Source organism: Lepisosteus oculatus, chromosome 12, assembly GCF_040954835.1.
Source record: "Lepisosteus oculatus isolate fLepOcu1 chromosome 12, fLepOcu1.hap2, whole genome shotgun sequence".
In the NCBI taxonomy this organism is placed as follows: domain Eukaryota; kingdom Metazoa; phylum Chordata; class Actinopteri; order Semionotiformes; family Lepisosteidae; genus Lepisosteus; species Lepisosteus oculatus.
The window spans coordinates 35,707,077-35,730,152 of NC_090707.1; the positions used below are offsets into that span (position 1 = coordinate 35,707,077).

Genomic DNA, 23,076 nt, shown 5'->3' on the forward strand with positions numbered 1-23,076 from the left:
TTTTAAGGTGCCTGTTAACCTAACCAGCATGTCTTTGGAAGACCCAGGGAGAACATACAAACTCCACAGAGGAGGTACCCCTTCCTGAATTGGACACTTTGGAAATCTCTCCCAGCTCGTTTATGGAGACATTCTCACATTAGCAGGATTATGGTTATTCTACCCTTAACGTGCATTTTAGCATAGCCAATTCCCTGCCTTCTCCACTGGTGAAAGAAAAATAATATTTTTTCCGAGTATCAATGAAAACTAGGCAGTGCAGTGTATTTTTGCAGGTTCATGTCTTTACTCACTGTTTACAAAACACTCCACTGTAGTGTATATACAACAGAATATGATTTGTTTCTATGATTAAATCTGGAGCTGAGTGGAAAAAATACAGATATACAGCAGTATTGCTAATGCAAGAACCTAATCGACCTTATTGTCAATCTTATTAAGATTTTTATTTGTACATTTTAATTGAGAACTCACTCATTAAAACTGTTGTTCCAGTCCAAGTTGCAAACCATTAGTGGTGTTTTGCAGCTACAGTGTCTAGCTTCATTTAGAAAGGAAAGGGAAAGTGTGTACTATTCGTGACGGGAAGTTAATAAAGAAAGATCCTGCTACATTCATCTTCCCAAGCTCATTTAACTGTGTTTTTGCAACATATTTGCATTCCAGAATTGGGATAATTGCTTAAATGCAATGTGAGATTTAGTGTGAAGGCAAGACAGCATCAGATTACGTACTGTATATTTCAGTTGCAAGTGTGAAACTGATCGAAGGTGACTGGGGCAGGCCCCTCTCTCCAAAAGCAAGGGAAGTGTCTTGCATGATAATGATAATAGAAATTATTTAAGCAAGCCAAGGTCTTAAGACCTATTAATATAGGTCTAATTAATAAGACCTATTAATATATTAATATATAACCGAACTTCCTGGAACATTGACTACTGTTTCAGTTTATAAATAATATTTCATAAACTTAATTTCAACTGGACAACTGACAAGAATAGCGGAACAGTCAATAAGTAAAAACGTCATAACTAATGAAGAACTTAGTTACATTGCTTTGCATTTTCTTCATTTCTTCTTTCAAGAATGTTCAGTGGTGCCCATATCATTAAACTGTTATCCAATTTAGTACGCTGGAGAAAAGAAATCGATTAAACTGTTTACTGGTAGACCGACGGTCACAAAACTCTAAGAGAGTAAAAAAGAAATGGTCTAAAACTCAAGTTCGAGGCGGGTCTTTCAAAGGCCGGTCAGTGACGTCAGCGGAAGCGGCTGCCGGGCTGTGTAAGGAGGAGCTGCGCGGTTGCTAGGAAGCGGCGGGCGCAGGATCGCGGAGTCCTTTGTGGGACCTCAGCTTGGAGGCGCTTACTTACCTGGGGCCAGGTGAGGCTGAAAACCGCATCTCACAGCCGACGTTGGAGACGGCTTTAACCGCTTATCCGTTACCCGTTGAAAAGGTGGAATGGCCGAGCAGCTTCCAAAGCGTCAGGCGGCAGGGCATGGTCTTCCATATTCGCAGGCCCGAGAAACAGCGTGGTAACCGGCTGGCTCGCCGCATACATTTCAGATTACAAAAAAAAAAATCACGGCCCAGCTTCCTATTTTCGTGTCGGGCTGCCGTGGGAAATTCCGCCCGATTTTCCGACCTTTAAACAATCTGAAACGTGTTGAGGTGGCAGACGCTTTGAAAGGGTGCTAATGCAGCTGAATGGAGGATCCAGCCACATTGCACTCGCGCAACGTTAAGACGCGGCATTTTTTTTAAAACTGTGTTTCTCCATGTGGGTATTTCCGTATAATCACAATCGTAATAGGTTTATCTCTTACACGAAACCTTTGAGTTTTTATGAAATTGCTCGCCAGATAACGAATTGTGTGCAGGCGATTAAGAAATCGAAACGAGGTTGTTGCCACCCGAAGGCGTTTTTCTGCTGTTAGATTTTCAAGTTTTGGAAAAGTTTCGGATGTGCCGTGTTGTGGTCGCAGAGTCGGGTAAAGGGTTTTACAGATTTACAGACTGCTGGTTCCGAAGGCTTGTGCTATGTTGCAATTCAGAGTTTATTGTGAAATGCAAGCCTGTAATCTGCTGTGTTAATGCGCCCCCATGGAGTGGGTTTTCAGGATAATTTCTATGAAAGAAATGTCCAAGTTTGTGGAGTGAATATACCAATGACTATAAATGAAGGAGCTGTTGAGAAGCACAGGGGATTTCGCCGTTATCGTGCATATTACAGTTTAAATAATGCTTGTTTTTACTTTTTATTGTCGGAGAAATTGAAAAGTGGACTTTTTGCCGTCAGAGGGCACAAGCTGCACAAACAGCTGTACAAGTTTATTTCCCACTGCTTTATCATTTCTAATCGCTTATGATTTATAGGTTAACTTGATTTCCTTCTAGATATGCTTCTTACAGTTGCAGCCACACACAGTCTTATGTCATTAACTTATGAAGTGCTCATTAGGGTTTAAAAATTAGGTTTATGGTCTCTTCAGCTTTCCACGGGCCAGGATTGTATATGTGCCGATTAAGGGGTGCAGCAGTGTGTTTTGAGTCGTTAGACATTGTGGTGCCCTGAATAGTACCAGGGGCTTCACATTGTGTTCAATGGGCTCCAGTTCCAAAGGGCCTTTGAGTTTTCTGCTTACACCTTCGTGTAAGTTGTTTTTTATTGGCTCAGCTGGCCATATTTCTGGAAGAAGAATACTTTACAAGAAGCTTTTGATTCAAGGTGCAGTCAATTGACTAACACTTTGTGAACTTTAGTCATTAATGCATTTCCATTGTTTCTTGCCGAAGGCATGTATTTCGCCATGGTAAGTGAGTCTGTGGATCTGGAAGTTGAATTAACAGAAAGTGACATTAAGATGTAAGTGGTTTTTAATTATGATGTATAGACACGATAACTATTGAGGCCATAGTGTGGTGCCTTGCTCTGAATAACAAGCAGGATGACTGCAGTTTCCAGTTTTTCTGACAGTGTTGTGCTTTTCATTCTTTGCCTTAGCTTAAGACACGACCGAGATGCCTGTCCTCCTCCGTGCTTGATGTGACCCCAAGGCTTTTGCTGGTGTGGTGTAGGATGGCTACACATGGCCTCCAGTGGAGCTGAGGAAGTGAAACTGGCCTCGCAGCCTGGTGGTTCTGTCAGAGTTGGGTCTGCTGTGGTCAAGCCCCCCAGTTACTACGCCTCCAGTCCCCTGGAGAGAAGGCATCCGAAACCCGCCGAGTCTCGGCTTCCCCTCGCCGGTGGCTGTGGGTCCCAAAGTAATGTGAGAGTGCTACGGGACCGGCTCTGCTTCTTCTCAGGGATCCCTCCGCACCGTGCCTACCTCGGCGTGCCTGCGACTGGCACGGCGGGATCTGCTTTCATCCCGAAGGTCTCGCAGCATTCCGCAGTCCCCCTCGTCCCTTTCAGCAGCCCTTGCCGCTTCGAACAGACCGTCTACAGCTACAGGCCTTACTGGCGCCTGGAGTCTCTCAGGTTCAGGTCTGGGATCCTGGGGAAGCGGGCCTTTTCTTCTCCTCAGCCCGCCGTTTACCCGACGTGCCCTTCTCCCCCCAAGGCTGCTTCCAGAAAGCAGCCACTGGTTATCGAGAGTGCCATGCCCACCAATCAGCCCTCCACATGGACTAGCAAGCCTAGAATAAACACTTTTATGAAGCCAACCAGCGCAAAAGTGCCTTCTTGCCCCCAACGGGAGTCTAGCAATACAGGAATACCTTCTTCTACCTTCGACTTGGCTGCTTCCTATTATTATGGGGATAAGGGTGATATGAAGATGGATCCACGGCCCGCAAGATTGAACAAACCTGTGCCTTCCCTCACTTGCAGTACACCCTTCCCTGCAGACCGACAAAAGTGTAACCCAGAAAGTGTTAATGATGTCATTCTTGAGGAGATCTACCAGGCACAAAGTGTGGAATCCTGTGCTCCCACCGTCGTCTCCGAGAGGACCGTTAGCAGTTCAGAGGGTTGTGTCGGCCAAGTTACCGGCGACGTGGAGAAGGCCAGTGTTAGCTTTCAGATCACGCCCGTGGAAGCGGAACAGAGGTTGCCCAAAATCAGCTCGCAGCGGAGGAATGAGATTCGGAACGGTCTCGTCAAGCAGCCTGGGTTGGATGGGTGTCCTGCCGAGCCTAAATTGGTTAGGAGCAGGTTCCACGATGGTACCGAGAAGCAGGAAGCTAGAACTTCAATGCAGCCACTCCTGGGTCAGCCCCGCCTTACGTCACCAACGAAAGCCTCAAGGTTTTGCCTTACGAATGGCGAGATGGAAGCAAGTCCAGCGCAGGTGACCACACTATGCACGCAAAACACTGAGAGTGGAAATGCACCATCGGTTTCCAACAGTCCCTCTTTAGAATCCATCCAGGTCAATGCCAGTACCATTCTACCTCAGGGAGAGTGTGTGGAACCAGTGTTTTCTCATCAACCATCTGTCTACTCTGTTGCCACACAAATATCTGCCTTTCATTTGAGCAAAGAAGCCAAGCCTCTTGTGAAAGAGGAGGATCAGCCCTGCATAGTGATGAAAGACTTGGAGTAAGTAGCATTTAGTATGTTTTCATTAGCTATAAGTATTCTTATGAAACTGATCAAATAAATAAAACTAAGTTGGGTATTTATTTTCTTTATGGAAGATAAGAACTGCACTGTAGCTCGTGTCAGAATAAAACTGCTTGACACAACGGACCCATTTTTACAATCTCACCGCACAACACTGAAATATGGATTAAAAGTCAGAGATAAAACATCACCAAACAAGTTCTTGGCTCTTTGCTTTGACATGTGACTAACAACTTCTTAACTGTTTTGGGTGTCCTTACAATTTGTCTTCTCAATTAATAATTCATTTGAGATCATTTGTTATGTTTATATGCAAGCACTTTATTTGCATGTTGCAAGTAAGTAGCTCCCAAAGTGTTTTCACACTACTGAGTATGTAATATCTTTTCTCTGTTGGATTTAGGAAAGCAAAAATTAAAACCCCTTTAATTTTTAAAATTAAATTAAGGCCCTAACATCTGACATTTCTGTATATGAATAGGTCTGTCAGAAATGATATTGTCCTAAATATTTTTCTTGTTTTAATGCCAAATGTTTTAATATCCAAGTGAATCATTAGCACTTACTGTACCTTTAATCCTTGCCTGGGGCTGCTTTGTCTCATTGTACTTTTGCCCTGTTATTAGGAACAGACTGATTTTAATTTTGTGATAAGAAAGTGTTGTCCCAATAACACTGCAGTCTGGATACTGTGCTACTGTTTTTCAGAATACCCCCTTGTGTTTTGAAGAGATTTAAGCTAAATCAGCTTTCTAGTTACTTAGGTATCATTTTAAACCCAAACCTGCTTATTCACATCACACTTGACTCTTAGCTTCTTAACCTGCGCTACAACCTTCTGATCTTTGCTGTTCTCCATTCTGTGCCACCTACCAGATTTTGCTCTTTGCATTCTCTCTGTTCAAGGCTACCAATTACATTCCACCTTTTCACTTAAGGTGCTCTGATTGTGCATACCTTGTGTTTTACTGTCATTGTTTGGCTGTGATGTTATGGTGACGTCTTCGTGAATTGCTGTGATCTTTGCGGAAAAGAAAGATCGAGTACAAACCAGATGCTTTTTGGGATGACTGTTTTTCAATGGCTTTTTCCAGTGGCTTTCAGCAAGTCCTTTAAGATGGAAAGGGGGTTTAGCTTTTTGTTTATAGGCGGTCCCCTTTAGTTCTGCTAAAATGTCTCTCACCGTTTTTAAGTCCTGACCATGAAGCCATGATGCCAGATATGGATGCTGATGAGGAGGAGCTGCCAGAGGAGCTAGAGAACGACAGCAATGTAGAAGATGATGGTTGGTATTCTTTCCTTGTAGCCAGTGTTGAGATTGAAGTGAGGAGTAAAAAAAGTTGGAGGTTCAAAATGTTAACATTTATTTGGTTGTAGTGTTATTAGAGATCGTGATTAAGAGGATTGGCGTTTTATACCATTAAGATTTAGACACTGTAAAAGCTACTAAAAGGTTCAGTACCACAAAACCCGGCTTTGAAATGAACTTGAAAAACATTCACAGGACCCTCTCATATATATCTAGTAGAATTTCAGTCATCCTGTGACCTTGTTCTCAAAAACCACTAATGAAGCTACATTCTATCAAGTGGAGTCTCACAACCGTCTTGGTCTTTTTGGTATAAATTTCTTAGATATTTTCCATTTGAGGTGTATTTGTATGGCATATCTTATTTTATTCTTCTTTATCTTTGTTTATGGAGTTACTTTGTTTCATCCCATTACCTCAGCAACATATTTTGAAGTTTAATTTTAGGTTGCCTTTTTTTTTTTCCCTTGACCACAGATGGATCGGATTGCTGTTCCATAAATGATGCATCCTCTGCGTCTTCTATGGTTGTCATATCAAGGTAAGCAAGTCTTTTTACACTTGAAGACAATTCAGCTACAGTAGTTGAGGGTGCCTTTCACGTAGGTTAAGTACTGAATTGATTATTTAACTGAAGTGCTGAAATTCACTGTGGTAACAATTAGCTGGAGCAAAGACCTGCAAAAGTACTAAATTGATGATTTTGTTATTCTTTATAAAAGGTCACATGCCACGTTTGTCTTTAGGCTGTTTGTACTGACATTACGAACTAGCTTTCTGTATTAATTCTCATAAAATGTTTTAGAGTTGATATTATGTAAACAACAGATTATTCTGAATTATCTTTTAAACAAATTTAATTTCCCCAAATAAAAAAAAAACAAAATTAATTTTTCAGAGTTTTACATTTTCCACGTTTGTGAAGCTTAGCATTTTAGATTTCAAAAATAGAAAAGGTCCTACACAGTCAGCACCAAATAATGAATTTGTTTGGCAGTTCACAGACCAGAAACAATTTAAATACAGGCACATAAAAGACTTCACAATTCTGGAGTAGGCCTGTAATCTAGAAACAACCTGATGTTAATTAGAAATAGCTGAAACAGCTACTAAATATTCACTATAAATATATATATTATTTCAGGTGTGGTAAAAATATCTGCTGGGATGTGCAATTGCTGTTTAAAGACTTGACACTTCCCACATTTAATAATTGCACATTTGCCTGAGTGTACTTTTATACCTCATTAAATTACAATAAACTGGGTGAATCAGGTTTTGTTGAATACACTTTTTAGTCATTTTAAGCTATTAACACCACTTTACGTAATATTAGATCAGCAAAACCCAAATGAATACAGTCATACAAATCTCTCACTAGTATTATCTTTATGATTTGGTTTTATTGTCTGAATGTTACGGGCAAGTGAAAGGTACCCAAAACCTTTTTCTTTGAAGTTCTTTTAACTGCTGATTTTTGTTCAAGGCTAAGATATATTTTAATCATCCGCATAAAAATGTTTTTTTGGGACCTGAAAAGTTTAAACAGAAATGTCTAAGATAATTCTTTATAGAGTGCTTTGACTGGTTAACTTTTATATAGCTATTTAGGTGAGTTGTAAAAGGAGGATATATAAGGATAATCTGGCACATTTTAACAGTAATATAATACGTGAACAATCAGACAGTCCTCTTGTACTCTTTGGTTTCTGCAGGAGCTGTATTGAGGAGCCAGTGGTGAGAGAGTCGGAGGAAAACAAGGTTTTGAAGCCTGCACTGGTGCCAAGCTTATTCCCAAATGTGCTTCCCACCTTATACTTCAGCACTCCCGATGAGAAAGGTCAGTGGAGGGCAGTGCATCTTGGATGTTGGCTTTAGCTCTTGGACATTGTTACTGGCTTTTCATGATTGTTTAGTTCATGATGTGGCAGTGTGCTGCCCTTTGTGTCATTTGATTGGCAGGTCTTTTTGTTGGAGGTAGGGTTGACCTTTCAGGATTGGTTTAATTATATGAGCTGCCCGTTAATAACAGTCATTTGATCTGTGAATTGTTGCATTTTAAAGGAGGGGAACCCTGGTTTCCACTGTTTTTTTTTTTCTTTTTACAGGCATAATTTGTTTTCTTAAGATTGCTGCTTATGCCTGGAAGACTTACTGAAAAGTTCACCAACTAGCAATCTTTTGTGTGGGCAGTCGATAAAGAGCTGTGAGCTTGCAAAATGCAAGGGTGATGAATGTTGAAAATTCATGGATCTAAAACAATCTCCCTTTGTCAGGGTTGTAAAAATATGCTAAAAAAGTGACAAAATGCAGTGTAAGCCACTGTAAAGATGTTTTTTTTCCTTTACTGTAGGTGTTCTTTGTGGTCCTCTCATGTTAAAAAGATTACATATTTTTTTTATATATATTTATATATTTGAAACTGCAGCAAAGAAACACCTTTCTAACATTTATTTCCAACACTGCCTTACAATTTCTGTCTCAATAGTTAAAATAGTATTAAGAGTGTACATGGATGATTAGGGAAGATATTATCTTTTTACAAGATCTCTTTTACACACCCTCATGTTTATATTATGCTAAAACGGCACCACAGACCTGAAAACCCTACAGTCATCTTTTATCAAAGTTGAATCTTGGCTGTCTCTACAGTAATTCATACAGCTGAATATCTTCAGCTTTAGTGTTTCTTTATTTTCATTTGATAGAATGACCTTCTTGAATTGTGTACCAGTCTTAGTAGTTAATTTCATGAATATAATGTATTGATTTAATTTTGGTATTGATTCTGATATTAATAGTTGTAGTATCTGGATAATAGAAGCTTGTGTAGTTTTGCAGAAAATACAGGTCTTCTGTAACTTATTTTTATTTCTTTATTTTTGTTGTACGATTGCAGTGGAGCTCTTGTCTTCAGAACAGAAGAAACTGTTGAAATGGAAGATGAGTACTGTGACCCCCAACGTGGTGAAGCACACAATAGCAAGATCTCATTTTAAAGCCAGCAAAAGTGAGTAGGTCCCAGAATTATGGCAAAGTAGAGACGTCTAGTTCTTACTAGCTGGGTTTTTTTTTTCTTCAATCCTGAGCTCTTAGCTACTTAATTTAAACTCTGACTTAATTGCCTATATTTGTTATTCCTTTTAACCCATCTTGCCACAGGTTAAAAAGAGCTATAACTCCAGGTTTTCCCACCAGGATAAGGTTTTGGACATCTGTGATTTGGGGTTTAAATTCCTGATATGTTTTGATTAATGGTGATGGGGACACTTGACATTTTTTGTAATTCTAGAAAGCTATGACTGGCTAGGTTGCTGGGGTCACCACATGAAATCTCCTGGATTCAAGGCTATCAGGGAATATCAGAAGGTATTGAAAGTATTCACTTTGTCTATTTGTTTCGAATGGTTCACTTGCTAAAACAAGCATGTTTGTCCCCGTATGTGTGATGCGTATAAGTCCCAAAATGTGTGATGTCATATATTAACATTTAGATAATTAGCAGGTAATAAACAGCCATTCATTCCCTTTCATTACTAAACCACCGTACTCGTCCCATTTATAGTTTACTAGCTGGAATTGTAGATTTAACATTCACAATATTTAGTCTTTAACTTCTTTTTTTTTGCTGTTCCAGCTGAATCACTTCCCAGGTTCCTTCCAAATTGGACGGAAAGACCGTCTGTGGCGAAACCTATCCAAAATGCAGGCCCGCTTTGGGAAAAGAGAATTCAATTTCTTCCCACAGTCCTTTGTGCTTCCACAAGATATCAGGCAGCTGAAGAAGGCCTGGGAAGAAAGTGGGAGCAAGCAGAAATGGATCATAAAACCGGTAAACTGTGGCTTGAAAGGCATTCCATTTCCTCCACCACAGTGGAAACTGTTCAGTTTTCAGTTTCTCATCATCCCACTTCAAAATTGTCAATCGCAATTTTTAGCAATGATTGCTTACATGTTATTTTTACAGTATGTGCATCTGGCGCAAAATACACAATAGTGTGTAAAAAGCTTTCAAGTAGAAGTGAAGATAGATAGCATTGCACAAGAAACAGTAGAGTGGTTTTTGCAGTATATAATATAGTATTGAGAGGCATAAAGACATTAGTTCAGGTATTCTTTTATAGAAAGCCTCGCACTGTCTAAGTTCTTAATTTGGGTGCTTTCGAAACGCATTCTGTTAACAATTGGTTCTATTTCTTTGTTAAACTTTTTTCAGCCTGCTTCAGCAAGAGGGATTGGGATTCAGGTAATTCACAAATGGAGTCAGCTGCCAAGGAAGCGGCCTCTTCTGGTACAGAAGTGAGTAAAGCAGGAGTATGGAACCGCGGAACAGAGAGCCTTGTTTCATTCCTTCCGATTTTATAGGGCGACCTGTTATTTTACTTACTACAGAAATGTGGTCCGATTTATAATTTGACAACCGCTGATTTTTAGTGATGATTTGACTTTAAACAATGTTTAGTTATATAATTCTATACATGTTCAGGTGGGTGGCTGCGTCAGCATGCGGAGGCTGCAAAGAAACAAGTAATAGGTCTATTCCATGCTGAAAAGATTGTGTTTTCTTTCTTCTCTTTTCAGCATGGAATAAACCTATTACTTGTTTCATTGCATACATGTTTTGTACATATCCCAATCATAACCTTTCCAAGGTTTGTATTACAATTTCTAACTGATATTGTTTGGGCAAATTTGTCAAAGTACTTTTTCTTCCCCCAAAGTTAATTTAATGCATTTGCTTAAAATTAGTTTCTGAAAAGCTAACTTGCTGTTCTGAAAGAGGTCACTTGTAAGACATGACTAATAGTTACTTTTGATGGATTTACAGACCCGATAATCACGGACACACATCAGCGATGCTCAATGTTTTTGTTGTAGGTATCTTCACAAGCCCTACCTCATCAGTGGAAACAAGTTTGACCTGCGGATTTATGTGCACGTCACGTCTTACGATCCACTTCGAATCTACATGTTTACAGATGGGTTGGTCCGGTTTGCAAGCTGCAAGTACGTTATGAGCACGCTGCCCGTTTTTTTCATTACGTTTTATGTTTATCATGAGTTCATACAATTTTTGTAATTAAGTTTTTCAATTTGCATTGCATGTAAGCACAGAGGAAACCAGACAGGATTACCACCATGTATAATAAAGTCAATTAAAATTAAAAGAAAACAGGTATTGTTTGGAAAATGTATGATGTGTGCTGTGCCAAAACAAATGGTTTGAATCGGTTTTTGAATAACATTTTGAATAATTAGGAAGCCACTGCTGCAATGGAGTAGCATTTGAAACTGTAGAAGAGTTAAAGACGAGAGCATCGTGTATAGGGAGGGAGCCAGGACAGCTACAGTAAACCCAGGCAGGAGAGTGTGAGGCCCTGGAGTTGAAGTTAATGAAGAATAGTGGGTGTGTTAAGCCGGATTCTGTGGAAGGTGCTCAGGAAGAAGTGACAGGAGCCTGCCGATAAGGGAATTGACATGAAACTCAAAGTGGCAATAGAGAGGACCGACCAGAGAACAGCTAAGGGGGAGAGAGCAACAAGCCAGTGGTGCCATCCTGCCCACAAAGATGGCAAGCGTGGTTTAGGACACAAGCAGAGCAGTGGGCTGCCAGCGAGGGAGAATTGTAAAGGGGAGTGCTAGCTTTTGAGAGCAATGATATCCAGAGCAAGCAAGCAAGACATCAGCATTATTAGAAGTTGTTTTGGTAGTTCTAAAGAGAAAGTAGAAGGATTATAAGATGGGAGCGCGAGGGGGTGGTGAAGGAACCTGGGATAGACCATAAGGTCAGGAGTAAAAAGAGAAAAGAATGGGATCTGGGAAATGTAGTCACGATGGGGAGCAGTGGAGCAGTAATGATAGATCTCTTGGGTCTTAGTGTCTTTGTGGCTGGAGGTACTCTGACATTGCATCCCATGTTGACCTGTGGTACGGTAGGGTTACACAATTCATCTATTGATTGTACATTACCTCCATATATAATGATAGCCGTTACCTGTTTTTAATTGTACTCCTCCTGTATGTGTGCACTTTTACCTAAGGAATATTATTCTGCAGCTTTGCTTAGAACTAGGGGTAATACATTTTATTTTCTAACCACAAAATTGAAAGTAGTTGGAAGTCCCTTGTAAATTGATGAATTGGTGCTAGAAGGCTGTTCTGGAGTTACTAGTTAATACCGTTTTCAGAAGTGTGCATTGTCAGCAGTGCACATCGTGAATATGCCGCAAAGCCCCTATTTCTGTTCAGCAGGGTTCACATGGTCATGAAAGGTCATCAGAATTGTAAAAGGATTTTCCTGACCTAGAAATACAGTGGAATTTTGTCAATAGGCAGAATGCCATCGAAAAGCCATGAGACCTGACCGTCTTAGTCAGCCTCTCACGTGCCATTAAACCATCTCGTGACAAGCACATTTCTGCTGCATCCCAAGCAAATAGGCATAAGTTCTAAACTTTAGTGTTTGGTCATAAAACATAATTTGTGAAAAGATGCTGGTAGTTCTAAATTGGTAGGTAATATTGAAGATGGAGAGTAGAGTGGATTGAAAGATGGTTTGTCACATATGTGCTAAACCTTGATTGGTTTCTGAAGTGGACATGTTTTTAGTTTTGAATAAGTAGCAGTATTTTATTTACCTCTTGAGTTGAACTAGATGTCAGTTTCCTAATGTCTGGTACATTGTTCCATTCCCATGGAGAAGAAAGGTGAAATAAGGTTTTTATAAGTACAAAACTGTCCCCTTCGTGTATTGTAGTCTAGTTATGTTGCAACAATAATGATAAATTGATATTTTTTTTCTTTCCCCTTAGGTATTCTTCATCTATGAAAAGCCTGAGCAACAAGTTTATCCACATAACAAACTACAGTGTGAACAAAAACAATTCAGCTTATCAGCCCAACAGTGATGACAAAGCCTGTCAGGGTCACAAATGGTGAGCTTGTGCTTCATCTCTTAATCCACACATTCATTTTACTTATCCGACTGTCTAGCTGCCCAGTTAACCATTTTAACCAAGTGTAAACTGTCAGTAGGATTTTTCTCCTCAAATTCTAGGGCCCCATATTTTGCCAGTTTATTTTTTTTTTTTTTTTCAGGTAAATGCCCAGAGAGTACTGGAACAAAAAAACTGCAGATAACTTTTTAAATGTGCAAATAAAGCCCTGATCACATATAGGTTTTTGTAGTTTGTATTCAGCACATGTACTGCAGACAGTACCCCATGTTTAAACTGAGGAATTCTGCTGACTTTTAATCCTCTGGTTTTTATTTCTGTATTTCTGTTCTTTTTTGTATATTAAAGTTTTGGATTCACAAAGTACAGCAGGTATACAGGGGAGCTAAAACAGCTTGTATACTTTTAAAAACTGTACCTCATATCACCATATTTAAGTTTAGTAGCCATTGCCTTCTATGTAAAAACCATCAAACTACTCATAACTGCTATAGGCTCGTTCCAAAGTTTTAGAGTAACTTCATGGCTGTTGAGCCTGCCAGTACACTGTGTTGTAATCATAATGGTCTTTACCCCACAAAGCTGTTGTGCTACTCAAATCAGTACTTTGGTGAATTGTCTGTTTTCAGTTATGTAGGGATGGCTGGATAAGATTAAAGATCTGTGGTAATTCTGGCTTTTGACATTTTCACAGTTTTCACTCATCTATACCTAATATTTACCTGCATGATTTCTACCCCTAAAATGTTTTACAGTATTAATGCAACCTGATCTACTGACATCTCCTGAGCACCAACAGCTTGATTCTAGATTGTGAAATGTGTGCTTTTGTATGTCTTGGCTCCTAAATTCTATTTTAGAGACATATTTTTGCTAAACTCTAGAAATAAAAGAATTTATTGAAAGTGAATTGTAGGTTATTAATATTTAAACTGTATCGATAGGATACAGCATAGGATGCTTTCAATTACAATTCTCTGTTGGTAAACATAGCATCAAAATTGCTGTTTTAAAGTAAAAATGTCAAGGTATTAATTTGTTCTATTTGCTGTCATTAACTATGAAGGGCTTTGAAGGCACTGTGGCAGTATCTGAATTCAAAAGGAGTGAACACTTCTTTGATTTGGGAGAAGATCAAGGACATTGTGATCAAAACCATCATTGCGTAAGTGTTTTTATATACTTCTCCTAATCTTTCTGTAACTTTATCCCCGAGCTGTTTTGAAACCTCCTTGGTCTTTGTGGTCAAATCGTTCCTTGAAATTCACTACCAGACTGTGATTCACATAATTTCAAAATGTATATATACCTTTCTCTGTAAGGTTCCGCAATCGTTGCACACTGACAGCATTCCGCTAATTGTGTGATTTGGTAAAATAACTTTGTGTACATGAACTAATTAGGATTTCCTTAGCAAATGGGGGAGGGGTACTTCTGCAATAAACAGTTTAGTTTTTGTGATGTTCTTTAAGTTTTTACCCAAATCTAATTTTTCACCCAGAAAATCATTGAGTTTGAGCATGATTTAAATATTAGCTTTGGGGGGGGGAAATACCTCATTTGTAGCTCAATAAGATTGAACATTTTGGATGAGAAAGGAGTGAATGCAAAAGCAAGGCACTGTACCTCATCCTGTTTTGATCATTGCAAAACAATCGTCTTTGCAGTGTTTGCTATCGCAGGAGGAAACTTCCATAGCTGATACGCGGGAAAGACGTCTCCAGTTTTATCTACAGAACCAAGATTTCCTGTCTCATTCATACGGGTTGTGTGTGTTTCCCTTGCAGATCTGACCCATACGTGAACAGCCTGGTTAAGATGCATGTGCGCTGCCCCTACAGCTGCCACGAGCTGTTTGGTTTTGACATCATGCTGGATGAAAACTTAAAGCCTTGGGTCTTGGAGGTCAACATCTCGCCAAGGTAACTTTGCACCTTCCATCTTCACTGGAATTGAGTGTGGAACATGATTACTGATGTAGAGGTTCTACAGTGTTCTTCGTAAGGCAGAGACAATCTTTAGTTTAAGATCACTTTATTGGACATATGCAATTTCTTGCATTAGGAATTTCTTTTCTCATATCCCAGCTTTCTCTCCATGAGACACACAGGCTGTGTCGGAGAGAGAAGCTTGGGGTCAGAGGGCCATTTATACAGCGCCCCTGGAGCACGCTGGGGTTAAGGGCCTTGCTCAGGGGCCCAACGGAGTTGGACTCCTCCGCTGGCCACGGGATTTGAACCGGCAACCTTCCAGCCACAGGCACAGATCCTTAGCCACTGTGCCACCCCTAAAGAGTCCCATTCAGATCAGAATCTTATTGCAAGGGAGAATTAGGGGTCAGGGCCGGGTAGGAATCAAAACAGCACTTGGCACCTCCAAAATCTACCTTGACGTTCGCGGTGGACAGTACCTTTAATTTAAGAAAAGAAGGCACCAAATGCAACAGCTTGCCACCTTGCTAGGACACTGGTTTGGGATTTCCTCCAGAAGAAGAGAGCCACCTACTGCTACACCAGCAGCAGCCTGATATTCCTAGTGCTGTCTAGGTCCATCTGTACCTGTTGTCTAATTATTAATTGGGAGCAACTGCAAATAATGTTGGCTAGAGACCTCTAATATTATATATATTTTTTTTTTCAATCAAGAGTGTTAGAAGAAATACGGTTTGTAAAGTTTTCATCCCTAGACATGTAAGAAATCTCCTGAGGTCCATTTATTTTGATGACAACAATATCTATCACATCAGGCTATTTCCTAAGAGATATGATACATTTTTATTTTTGGATGAAATTACATAGGAAGACTTAACAAAATATCCCCATTACCTTTGTCCAGATTTTTTTGTTTTTGAGATATTACTCATATTTAGGTTTTCTACTGTTATCTGAATACTTTCAATAATTTTGACTGCAACAGGTATAAAATGATAAAACTGTGTTGCAGGAGATCTTGCTCAGTTTTATATTGTAAAAATACACAGAACTTCTTATATTTCAGTTAAATCTGAGGCCTGCAGCTCTAGTCCTGGAGAGCTAGTGTCTTCTGGATTTAATTCCAGATTATTTCTGAATCAGTTAATTGGATTAGTCAATTGCTTAATTAAGAGGAGTTAATGCTGTCCAGGAAAATCTCAGCTAACCGACTCTTTAAAGTTGCTTAGAAACCCAGAGCAGATGTTCCCCAGTTCTGTTCCTTGAGGGATACAGGGTGTTCTTGTTCTCATTTGGAGCTGTTGATAAGATAATGAATATGATTTTTCAATAACTTTCACCATTTAATCCTTTCCCAGTGAGTTGGAGACCTATGACACTTGATGCACTGTGGCCTTGGAGAAAAAGCTATGGGCTTTTAACGTTTCGTTTGTATTTCAGCCTCCACTCAAATTCTCCACTGGATGTTGCCATCAAGGGACAGATGATTCGGGATGTCCTGAACTTGGCAGGGTTTGTTCTACCTCAGAAAGAGGATGTGATATCTTTTGGAAATGCATCCAGCTCTTCAAGCAGGTCCGTGCTGTAAACTGGTGTCGATTTTAATGCATTCTGCTTAGCTGCCTAGAGAGGGACATATCGGCTGTGGGCATACTGTATTGGCACAGCTCTTACAGGAAAAAAATAGGTGTCCAGCTGTCAAAAGGCCCAGTGTTAAGACATGCAAAAATAAAGCTAAAACCAATATAAACATTTGCAGTAAGCATACAGAAATAAGAAATTTACCTAGAGTAACTTTGAAAATTGGCCAGGTTGGCTTGGAGCTAGCACAGTCATGGGTGCTTCTTTCATAGTGTAAAAATGCATGTGCACTCAGGGTCTTATTTTTTAGTAGTAGTCAATTGTTTCATTCTGTATTATGATGCCCCAAATGGTCTAATGTAAAGTTTATAAATGTGTTTATTTTGATATGTGAATTTAAGACCTTGGAAATCCAAAGAAACTTGATTTATTTTAAATAACTATTTCAAACCTTTTTATTTTATCGAAAGCCATGAAAACCTTTTGAAAAAATGCTTTTTAAAATTAAAACCGAACCATGTGTATTATTTTAAGTCTATATTGGGTTAAAGAAACTTGTTTTGTTTTCAGCTTGTCTACAAACGCGAAAGAGAAGACTAAATATGTTACTGAGCTGTCTTCTGATGAGAAGGTGAAAAGGGCTTACTTTCTGAGCCAAAGGTTTGCAGAGCAGGTAACAATTCCAGCTATACGTTTTTAAAGCTATTTGCATTGAACATTAAAGAGTTTTGTCAGGTTGCTTCTATTTTAGACTTTCTTCAGTTTTGGTTTCCGTTACATTTGACACTTTGTGTCTTTGGAGAGAGAAAATGTTTTATTGTTCCTTGTAGAAAATGGTAGCCCAATTTGGCGTTTCAACCAAGAATCTTCCTGAGTCTGCCTTAGCACCTTACAGATTGGTATAATTGCTTAAGTCCAAATTTGTTTATAATACATGAGGCTTTGCATAACAAATATGTCAGCATTATAGACATAATGTTGTAGTTCAAGTAGGTAGCTGTGTCAGCATGCGTAGGCTGCAAAGGAACAAGTAAAGGTTTATTCCATGCTGAAGAGAGAAGAAAAGAATATGAGCATCCATAGCTGATTAATTCATTTTGTTGTACCTCTCATACCTCAATAAAATACAACTTTGCCATTCCATGAGCTGATTCTTTTTCTGGGGTGATGCATTGTCTGTTCTGTGTATTAAGATGTTGGGGTACATCGATGGCATTAAAATCGCCCATTTATATTGCTAAAGTAAAACCTTTCACAGGCCACTTCAGTCTTGTTTTACACTTGCAGATAACATTTGAATATCGCGCTACTGGGATAACCTGCCTTGGAAAAAATATAGATGAAACCTACTTTTTTTCCAAGGTGCTTGCTTAATACATTTTTGCAATTTGGATAAAACATAAATTCTTAATGGAATTATGACAATTTTAGCAGGCTTTGTCACCAACTAACATGAACATGTCATTACTGGGGGGGGAACGCTAAGGATTTGCTAATTACCTGATCCTCTTCTTTCTCTGGATGGCTAGGAGTTCTTGTCTTCGATCCTGGATGTGTTGACTCCTGATGATGTTCGGGTGCTGGCAGAAACGGAAGACGAGTTTTGCAGGAGGGGGGAGTTTGAGCGCGTGTTTCCCACCCCCAGCTCCTCGCGCTACCTTCGCTTTTTTGAGCAGCCACGATACCTCAACATTCTCCTTGACCAGTGGGAGCAGAAGTACTGTCTCAACAGGCAGAAAGGTAGGGCTCCTGCTGCACTTGGCGCAAGATTGTCCAGGTCTTTACCGCTTGTCTTCTGCAGAGGTTTTATCTTCTGCATAGATGACGAGAGCAGTTACTGTTAAGAATGCAACAGCTAACCGCAGTGTCACTGAAGCGACGGTGCTCTGACGCTGATCTCTGGACCACAGACCTCAGTGATATTATACTTGAAGCCTGTAGGCTAGAGGAGAAGTTAATCTGATCAGAGATGTTTTCTCAGTGAGCTGCAGCTAAAATAATGTTTTGCATAAATATAGTATTGTTTGAAACAAATTACAAGTCGGTAAATAAAGTTGCAAAGTCTGACAGTGCTTGAAAAGCAGCAGATTTAATTCATTAAATTTTCTTCATGGTGTGACATAGAGATCCCAGGTTTCAGCTTTGTGAACAATGCGATCCAAGTTCATTTTCATGAGGGCCATGTGGGGTCATTTGACCATGTGGAAGAATTCTCAAGACAACGTCTGTCGCAGATGTTGACATACTCTGCATGTCTTCTAATGTAGATCCTCAATAAATGTATAATTTAAATGAAGGGTAATGTTAAGACTGCAAAATGCCACTAGTAAGAACTCAATTTGAATATTGTGCATAATTTACAGCATGTTACAAAATAATATTACCGTTCTGGAATTGGTCCATAGGAAAGCAACCAGATGGGTTCCCAGACTTCCTTATCTGAAAGGCTGAAAACATTTGATCTTTTTAGTCTTTGACTGGGGCAATCAAGTTTTCAGAATCCTGAAAAGCTTTGACAAATTTATCCCAGTCAAGTTCTTCAGAATCAACAGTGAAACATGAACCAGTCACTTAGGGAAATGCTGATGGAAAGAGAGCAGAAGGCACTTCTTTTCACAAAGGGTTGTGCAATTTTGGAATAAACCTCTTAGCCCTTTGTGAGGGTGATACTCCAGTTTTTTTCAAGAAAGAGCTGCATATGATCCTTGGTTCAGTCAGAAGATAGTTATTAAACAAGGTAAATAGGCCAAATAACCTCCTCTAGTTTGCATTTGTAAGCTAGTTGCTTATGTTTCAAAATTAGTGGAGGCCAGATTCCCCACCCCTAAGGCTAGTTTGGTACTGTGACATTTGACATCGGTCTGACATGTGAGCTACACTGATGCAGGGAGAGCTGTGTTCAAAATACAGATGGGTCTGTTCAACACAGAGACGGGGTGATTACAAACTCCCACTGAAAAAAGTTCCATGCTAAGTGTCTTCCAGGTTTCAGCAAAAGCAAAAATGACAAACAGTCTTTTTTAGATATGAAAATGAAACCCTTCTGTGACAGAAAAATAACTTTGCATATTCTGCAATTAAACTTGAAACACACATCTGACCTACGCCTTCAGCAAGAGAAGTTGTTGAACTGGGGCTTTAGTACTCAATCAAGTAACCAATTTAAAATTATTTTATAGCAGCCCTTTTTGTAAGCATCTGCTTTAGTCTGTCAGCCTTTAAAAAATACTTAGAAATAAGAGACATCTCCTTCCCCTTATTACATAAGAAAGGCTTGCTTGAATGGTTTAGAAAACATCTTCAGTCTGTTAATACTAACATAATGTTGACATTTCCAAATACTTGACTAGATTTGGTATAGTAGTTTTGTTTAGAACTCTCAGATCCACTCCACAACAGTAGATCTTGCCTTTTTTTAGTTTCTTAATTTTGTATTTTAGGTATCAGTGTGTTGAAGAGTTTTTGTCAAAAAGGGGTTCATTTGGGAAACAGTTCTGATCCGGCACACCTTGTGAGTACAAAGTTGCTTTTTCATAAAAACTGAATGTTTCTGCCTCATGGCAAAATCTTGTCTGATCATAGCATCGTTTCCCCACGCTAAATAATGGCTTTATTGTGATTTATATCAGCTCACCAATCTGTTTTTTTTAAAGATACTTGGTTAAAGTCTGAGCATTTTACCCATTTGTAATCGCAGTTAATTCACCTTGACGCTGCAAGCCTTAGGACTTGCTGTGACCAACCTGCAAGAAAAGAGCAGACTCTGAAGTTATATGTGCTCTAAGGCAACCTAGTAAACTGCTAAAGAAAAATGCTTTAAGTATAAGGAATATTATTAACATCGCAAATGTCCATTGTCCTTTGTCAGTGGTCCTCAAAATCCAGTGCTTTCCAGAAGCTTGAATCTCATGGTCCTATGACACCTAAACAGGAGTCGGTCAGAGTCAGGTAAGAACAATCTTAACTCTGCAATGTATCGATGTGTAAAAGCAACTGTAGCGCTTTGATTTTTCTCAAAGTATATTTACTTCAAGAACATATTTACTTAAATGTTTAAATATTTACTTAAAGTCTTTGGATCAGGGAATTCAGAGTATTTCTGTGGTTCTAGGAATCAGAAAAATAAGGAAGGTACACACATGAATTAAAAAATACCGGATATAAATGTATTAATAGAATAAAATGTGGTAGTTAAAGCAATGCAAGAATAAATGTAAAAAAAGGTGATACAAACAGCTGATCAGTTACTCTGATTACTACATCTAACTAATGCAGAGTTATGTCATTATGATTATTGAAATAACAGATCACTTGAATGCAATTTGACATTTTAATATGTGGATTGCAAAGATGCACACTGAGATATTTTGAGTGTCAAAATGTAATGTATTATAGAAATTGAAATTTACTGGTAATTTTGCACCAAGTGGTGCCACGTTTTCTTCCAAAATCCATTGTTTTTGCAGGTTCAGGTTTGCATGAATTGTATGTTTGTCCACCTCATGCAAAATTGGTTCTTTATCCCCTTTCCATTCCTCATCAAGAGAGTTATCAGTGAGTTAATAAGGAAAATATTTATTTGACTCGGAGGTCCACCTTTTTCAAATGCAAATTTAAATTCTAATTTAATTGGTGAAAATAAGCAGCAGAGGATAGTACAATAAATAATTAACTGATCAGTAGATGAACTGATCCAGAGATGTGGACAGATACCCAGCAATGGTGAGGGGTGTTGGTATTATTAAAGACCTTTCTATCTTTTGGTCAGGGACAGTTTGATTTATCAAGCTGTGCGCTGGCACAGTTCGCCATTTTGTCCGTGCTTGTTTAATATGCAACTGCCGTGTTGATTTGTTTTATACTGTGTTTTGTTTATACAGTCTTACCGTGAACCACGGCAGAAAAGCGCATGAACCTGAGGAGATGGTGAAGGGTTTGTGGTCCGTGCCAGCCAGCCAGAGTCTGCCTCTGATTGAGAACCTGGAGATGGCGGATTCACAGGCCTGTGAGAGGGCACTCAGCAGGGACTGCGTATGACACATCACTGGAGATCCACTCTCCTCACTGTCTGCGTTGACTTCTTGCAGGCACACAAACCTCAGGGTCTTCACTGGCTTGAAGAGAGGAGGTTGTCTGTCGGTTTTGTTTCAGGTCGGAAAAGCAGGATCTGGTATTAAGAATGTTGCAGGGAAATAACTGGCCAAACTGTTGGAAGACTTTGTTTGAAAAGTCTGTTTGAAGTAGCAGTGTGAATTACAGAGATTCTTTGAATATGGAAACTTTGCATCCGATCTCCAATTCTGAGGGACGTTCGCTTTCATTTTTTGCCACCTCACTTTGGGCTCTGTTCATAAAAAAAAAAAATTTTTGCTCACACTTCGAGGTGATTTGACACTTAAATTGACTTGACGGAAATGTTTGACTGGTCGTTTCAGAAATCCCGACCATATAAGTATTTTGGGTGGAAGAGGGTTTGATCCTTCATTTAAAAAAAAGAACAAATGCTATAGAAAAGTCTTGTTTTTCATGGGGTTCCCACAAAGGAATCCAGTTGTCAACTCTGAGTTATTAAAACAAATTAAAAGATTCTGTTCTATGGCATCACTTTTGTTTTATTTTGCCACTCTCACTTAGGATTAATTTGGTTTACCAAACTGAATATGTGGAAATGAAGCCTCAAGTTACAACTAACTAGAATTAGTTGGGATGTATTTGTCTTTCCTCTCCCCATAGTGAGCATTTATGTAGTTCAGAAAAAAACGTCTACTCTTTGGCTTGGGATCAACTGAGAGCACATTTAGAGTTAACATGCACTCCATGAAAAAAAACTGAAGATCTCATCACTTTTGCATATGTATTACCGAATACCTTTTTTAATGTTGAAAGTAACAAAAATCGATGACGATACTACCCAAGGAGACAAAACTAGGCATTAAGTATTAAAAGAGTATATTAAAATGAGGCTACATTTTAATAGAATTAATTTAATTGAAATATTCTGGTGGTATATATATTATCAGCAAAAACAGAAATTACACTCCTGCAAGCTGCAATCTGGAAACAGGTTGGGCCTTCTACGAATTAAACTACAGGCAAGTTTAACTACAGACATGGTAAGATCGTGGTATAGTCATACAATTGTTTTTAAAGCTGAGGTTGGGAAGTGTAGTGTGGAAACTCAGCTTTCATGAGAACAGTTACAAACAACAGGAGGCCGTTCAGCCCAACTGACCTGTTTTGTAGTTGGTAGCTTATTGATCCAAGGAACTCAAGGATTTTTTGATGGATAGCCGAGGATCAATTTTCACCACAATGCTGGGTAAAGTGTCATTCTTTCACATCACTTTGTCAAGAAGTTTCTACTGTTTTCAGTTTTAGATTTGACTCCATGCGTTTCCACTTTTGTCCTGTTCTCTTGTGTCTTTCACTGTTGATTCTTGAGAAGACTGTCAATGCCTTTGAGGATTTTGAATCTTTTGGCCTTTGAGGTCAAACTCATTTTATGATTTTAACATGCATTGTTTTTTTACACATCTGACAAGATACCTGAACATTTTGACATTTAGCCTTTTTATTGCTTTCCCATGCTATCTAGAAGATAGAAATGATGTAACATATATAACATTTTAGTACTTGATTTTATAGTTTTGACTACATGTAAACAAGCACAGGGGTTTTACATACATTAAAAATCACCTGGCTAGGTGTTTGCCTAGTCATGAATTACATCC

At 39.1% G+C, this 23,076-nt stretch overlaps 1 protein-coding gene across 3 annotated transcripts; it reads left to right on the forward strand.

Moving 5' to 3' along the window:
• The first annotated feature begins 1,279 nt into the window (after window positions 1–1,279).
• ttll4 (tubulin tyrosine ligase-like family, member 4) lies at window positions 1,280–21,931 on the forward strand. 3 transcript variants are annotated; one of them, XM_015359610.2, is made up of 19 exons: window positions 1,280–1,383; window positions 3,006–4,544; window positions 5,762–5,853; window positions 6,355–6,418; window positions 7,593–7,717; window positions 8,777–8,887; window positions 9,170–9,246; window positions 9,515–9,709; window positions 10,094–10,176; window positions 10,756–10,884; window positions 12,690–12,812; window positions 13,900–13,998; window positions 14,621–14,755; window positions 16,205–16,339; window positions 16,916–17,018; window positions 17,875–18,085; window positions 19,786–19,856; window positions 20,214–20,293; window positions 21,226–21,931. In XM_015359610.2, exons 2-19 carry the CDS (start codon window positions 3,091–3,093, stop codon window positions 21,380–21,382), a joined length of 3,444 nt encoding a protein of 1,147 aa, XP_015215096.2. In that variant the 5' UTR covers window positions 1,280–1,383; window positions 3,006–3,090; the 3' UTR covers window positions 21,383–21,931. The 3 variants fall into 3 exon arrangements, with proteins under 3 accessions (XP_015215096.2, XP_015215098.2, XP_015215097.2); XM_015359612.2 differs by lacking the exon at window positions 1,280–1,383 and adding an exon at window positions 1,404–1,536; XM_015359611.2 differs by lacking the exon at window positions 1,280–1,383 and adding an exon at window positions 1,598–1,781.
• Window positions 21,932–23,076: the final 1,145 nt, after the last annotated feature.

What these genes read in the sequence shown, in the direction of transcription:
- ttll4 (XM_015359610.2), top strand. Translation starts at nt 3,091, where the DNA reads ATGGCCTCCAGTGGAGCTGAGGAAGTGAAACTGGCCTCGCAGCCTGGT. An exon ending in GTGATCAAAACCATCATTGC is followed by an intron (nt 13,999 to 14,620) that starts GTAAGTGTTTTT and finishes TTTCCCTTGCAG; the next exon opens with ATCTGACCCATACGTGAACA. An exon ending in CAGGAGTCGGTCAGAGTCAG is followed by an intron (nt 20,294 to 21,225) that starts GTAAGAACAATC and finishes TTGTTTATACAG; the next exon opens with TCTTACCGTGAACCACGGCA.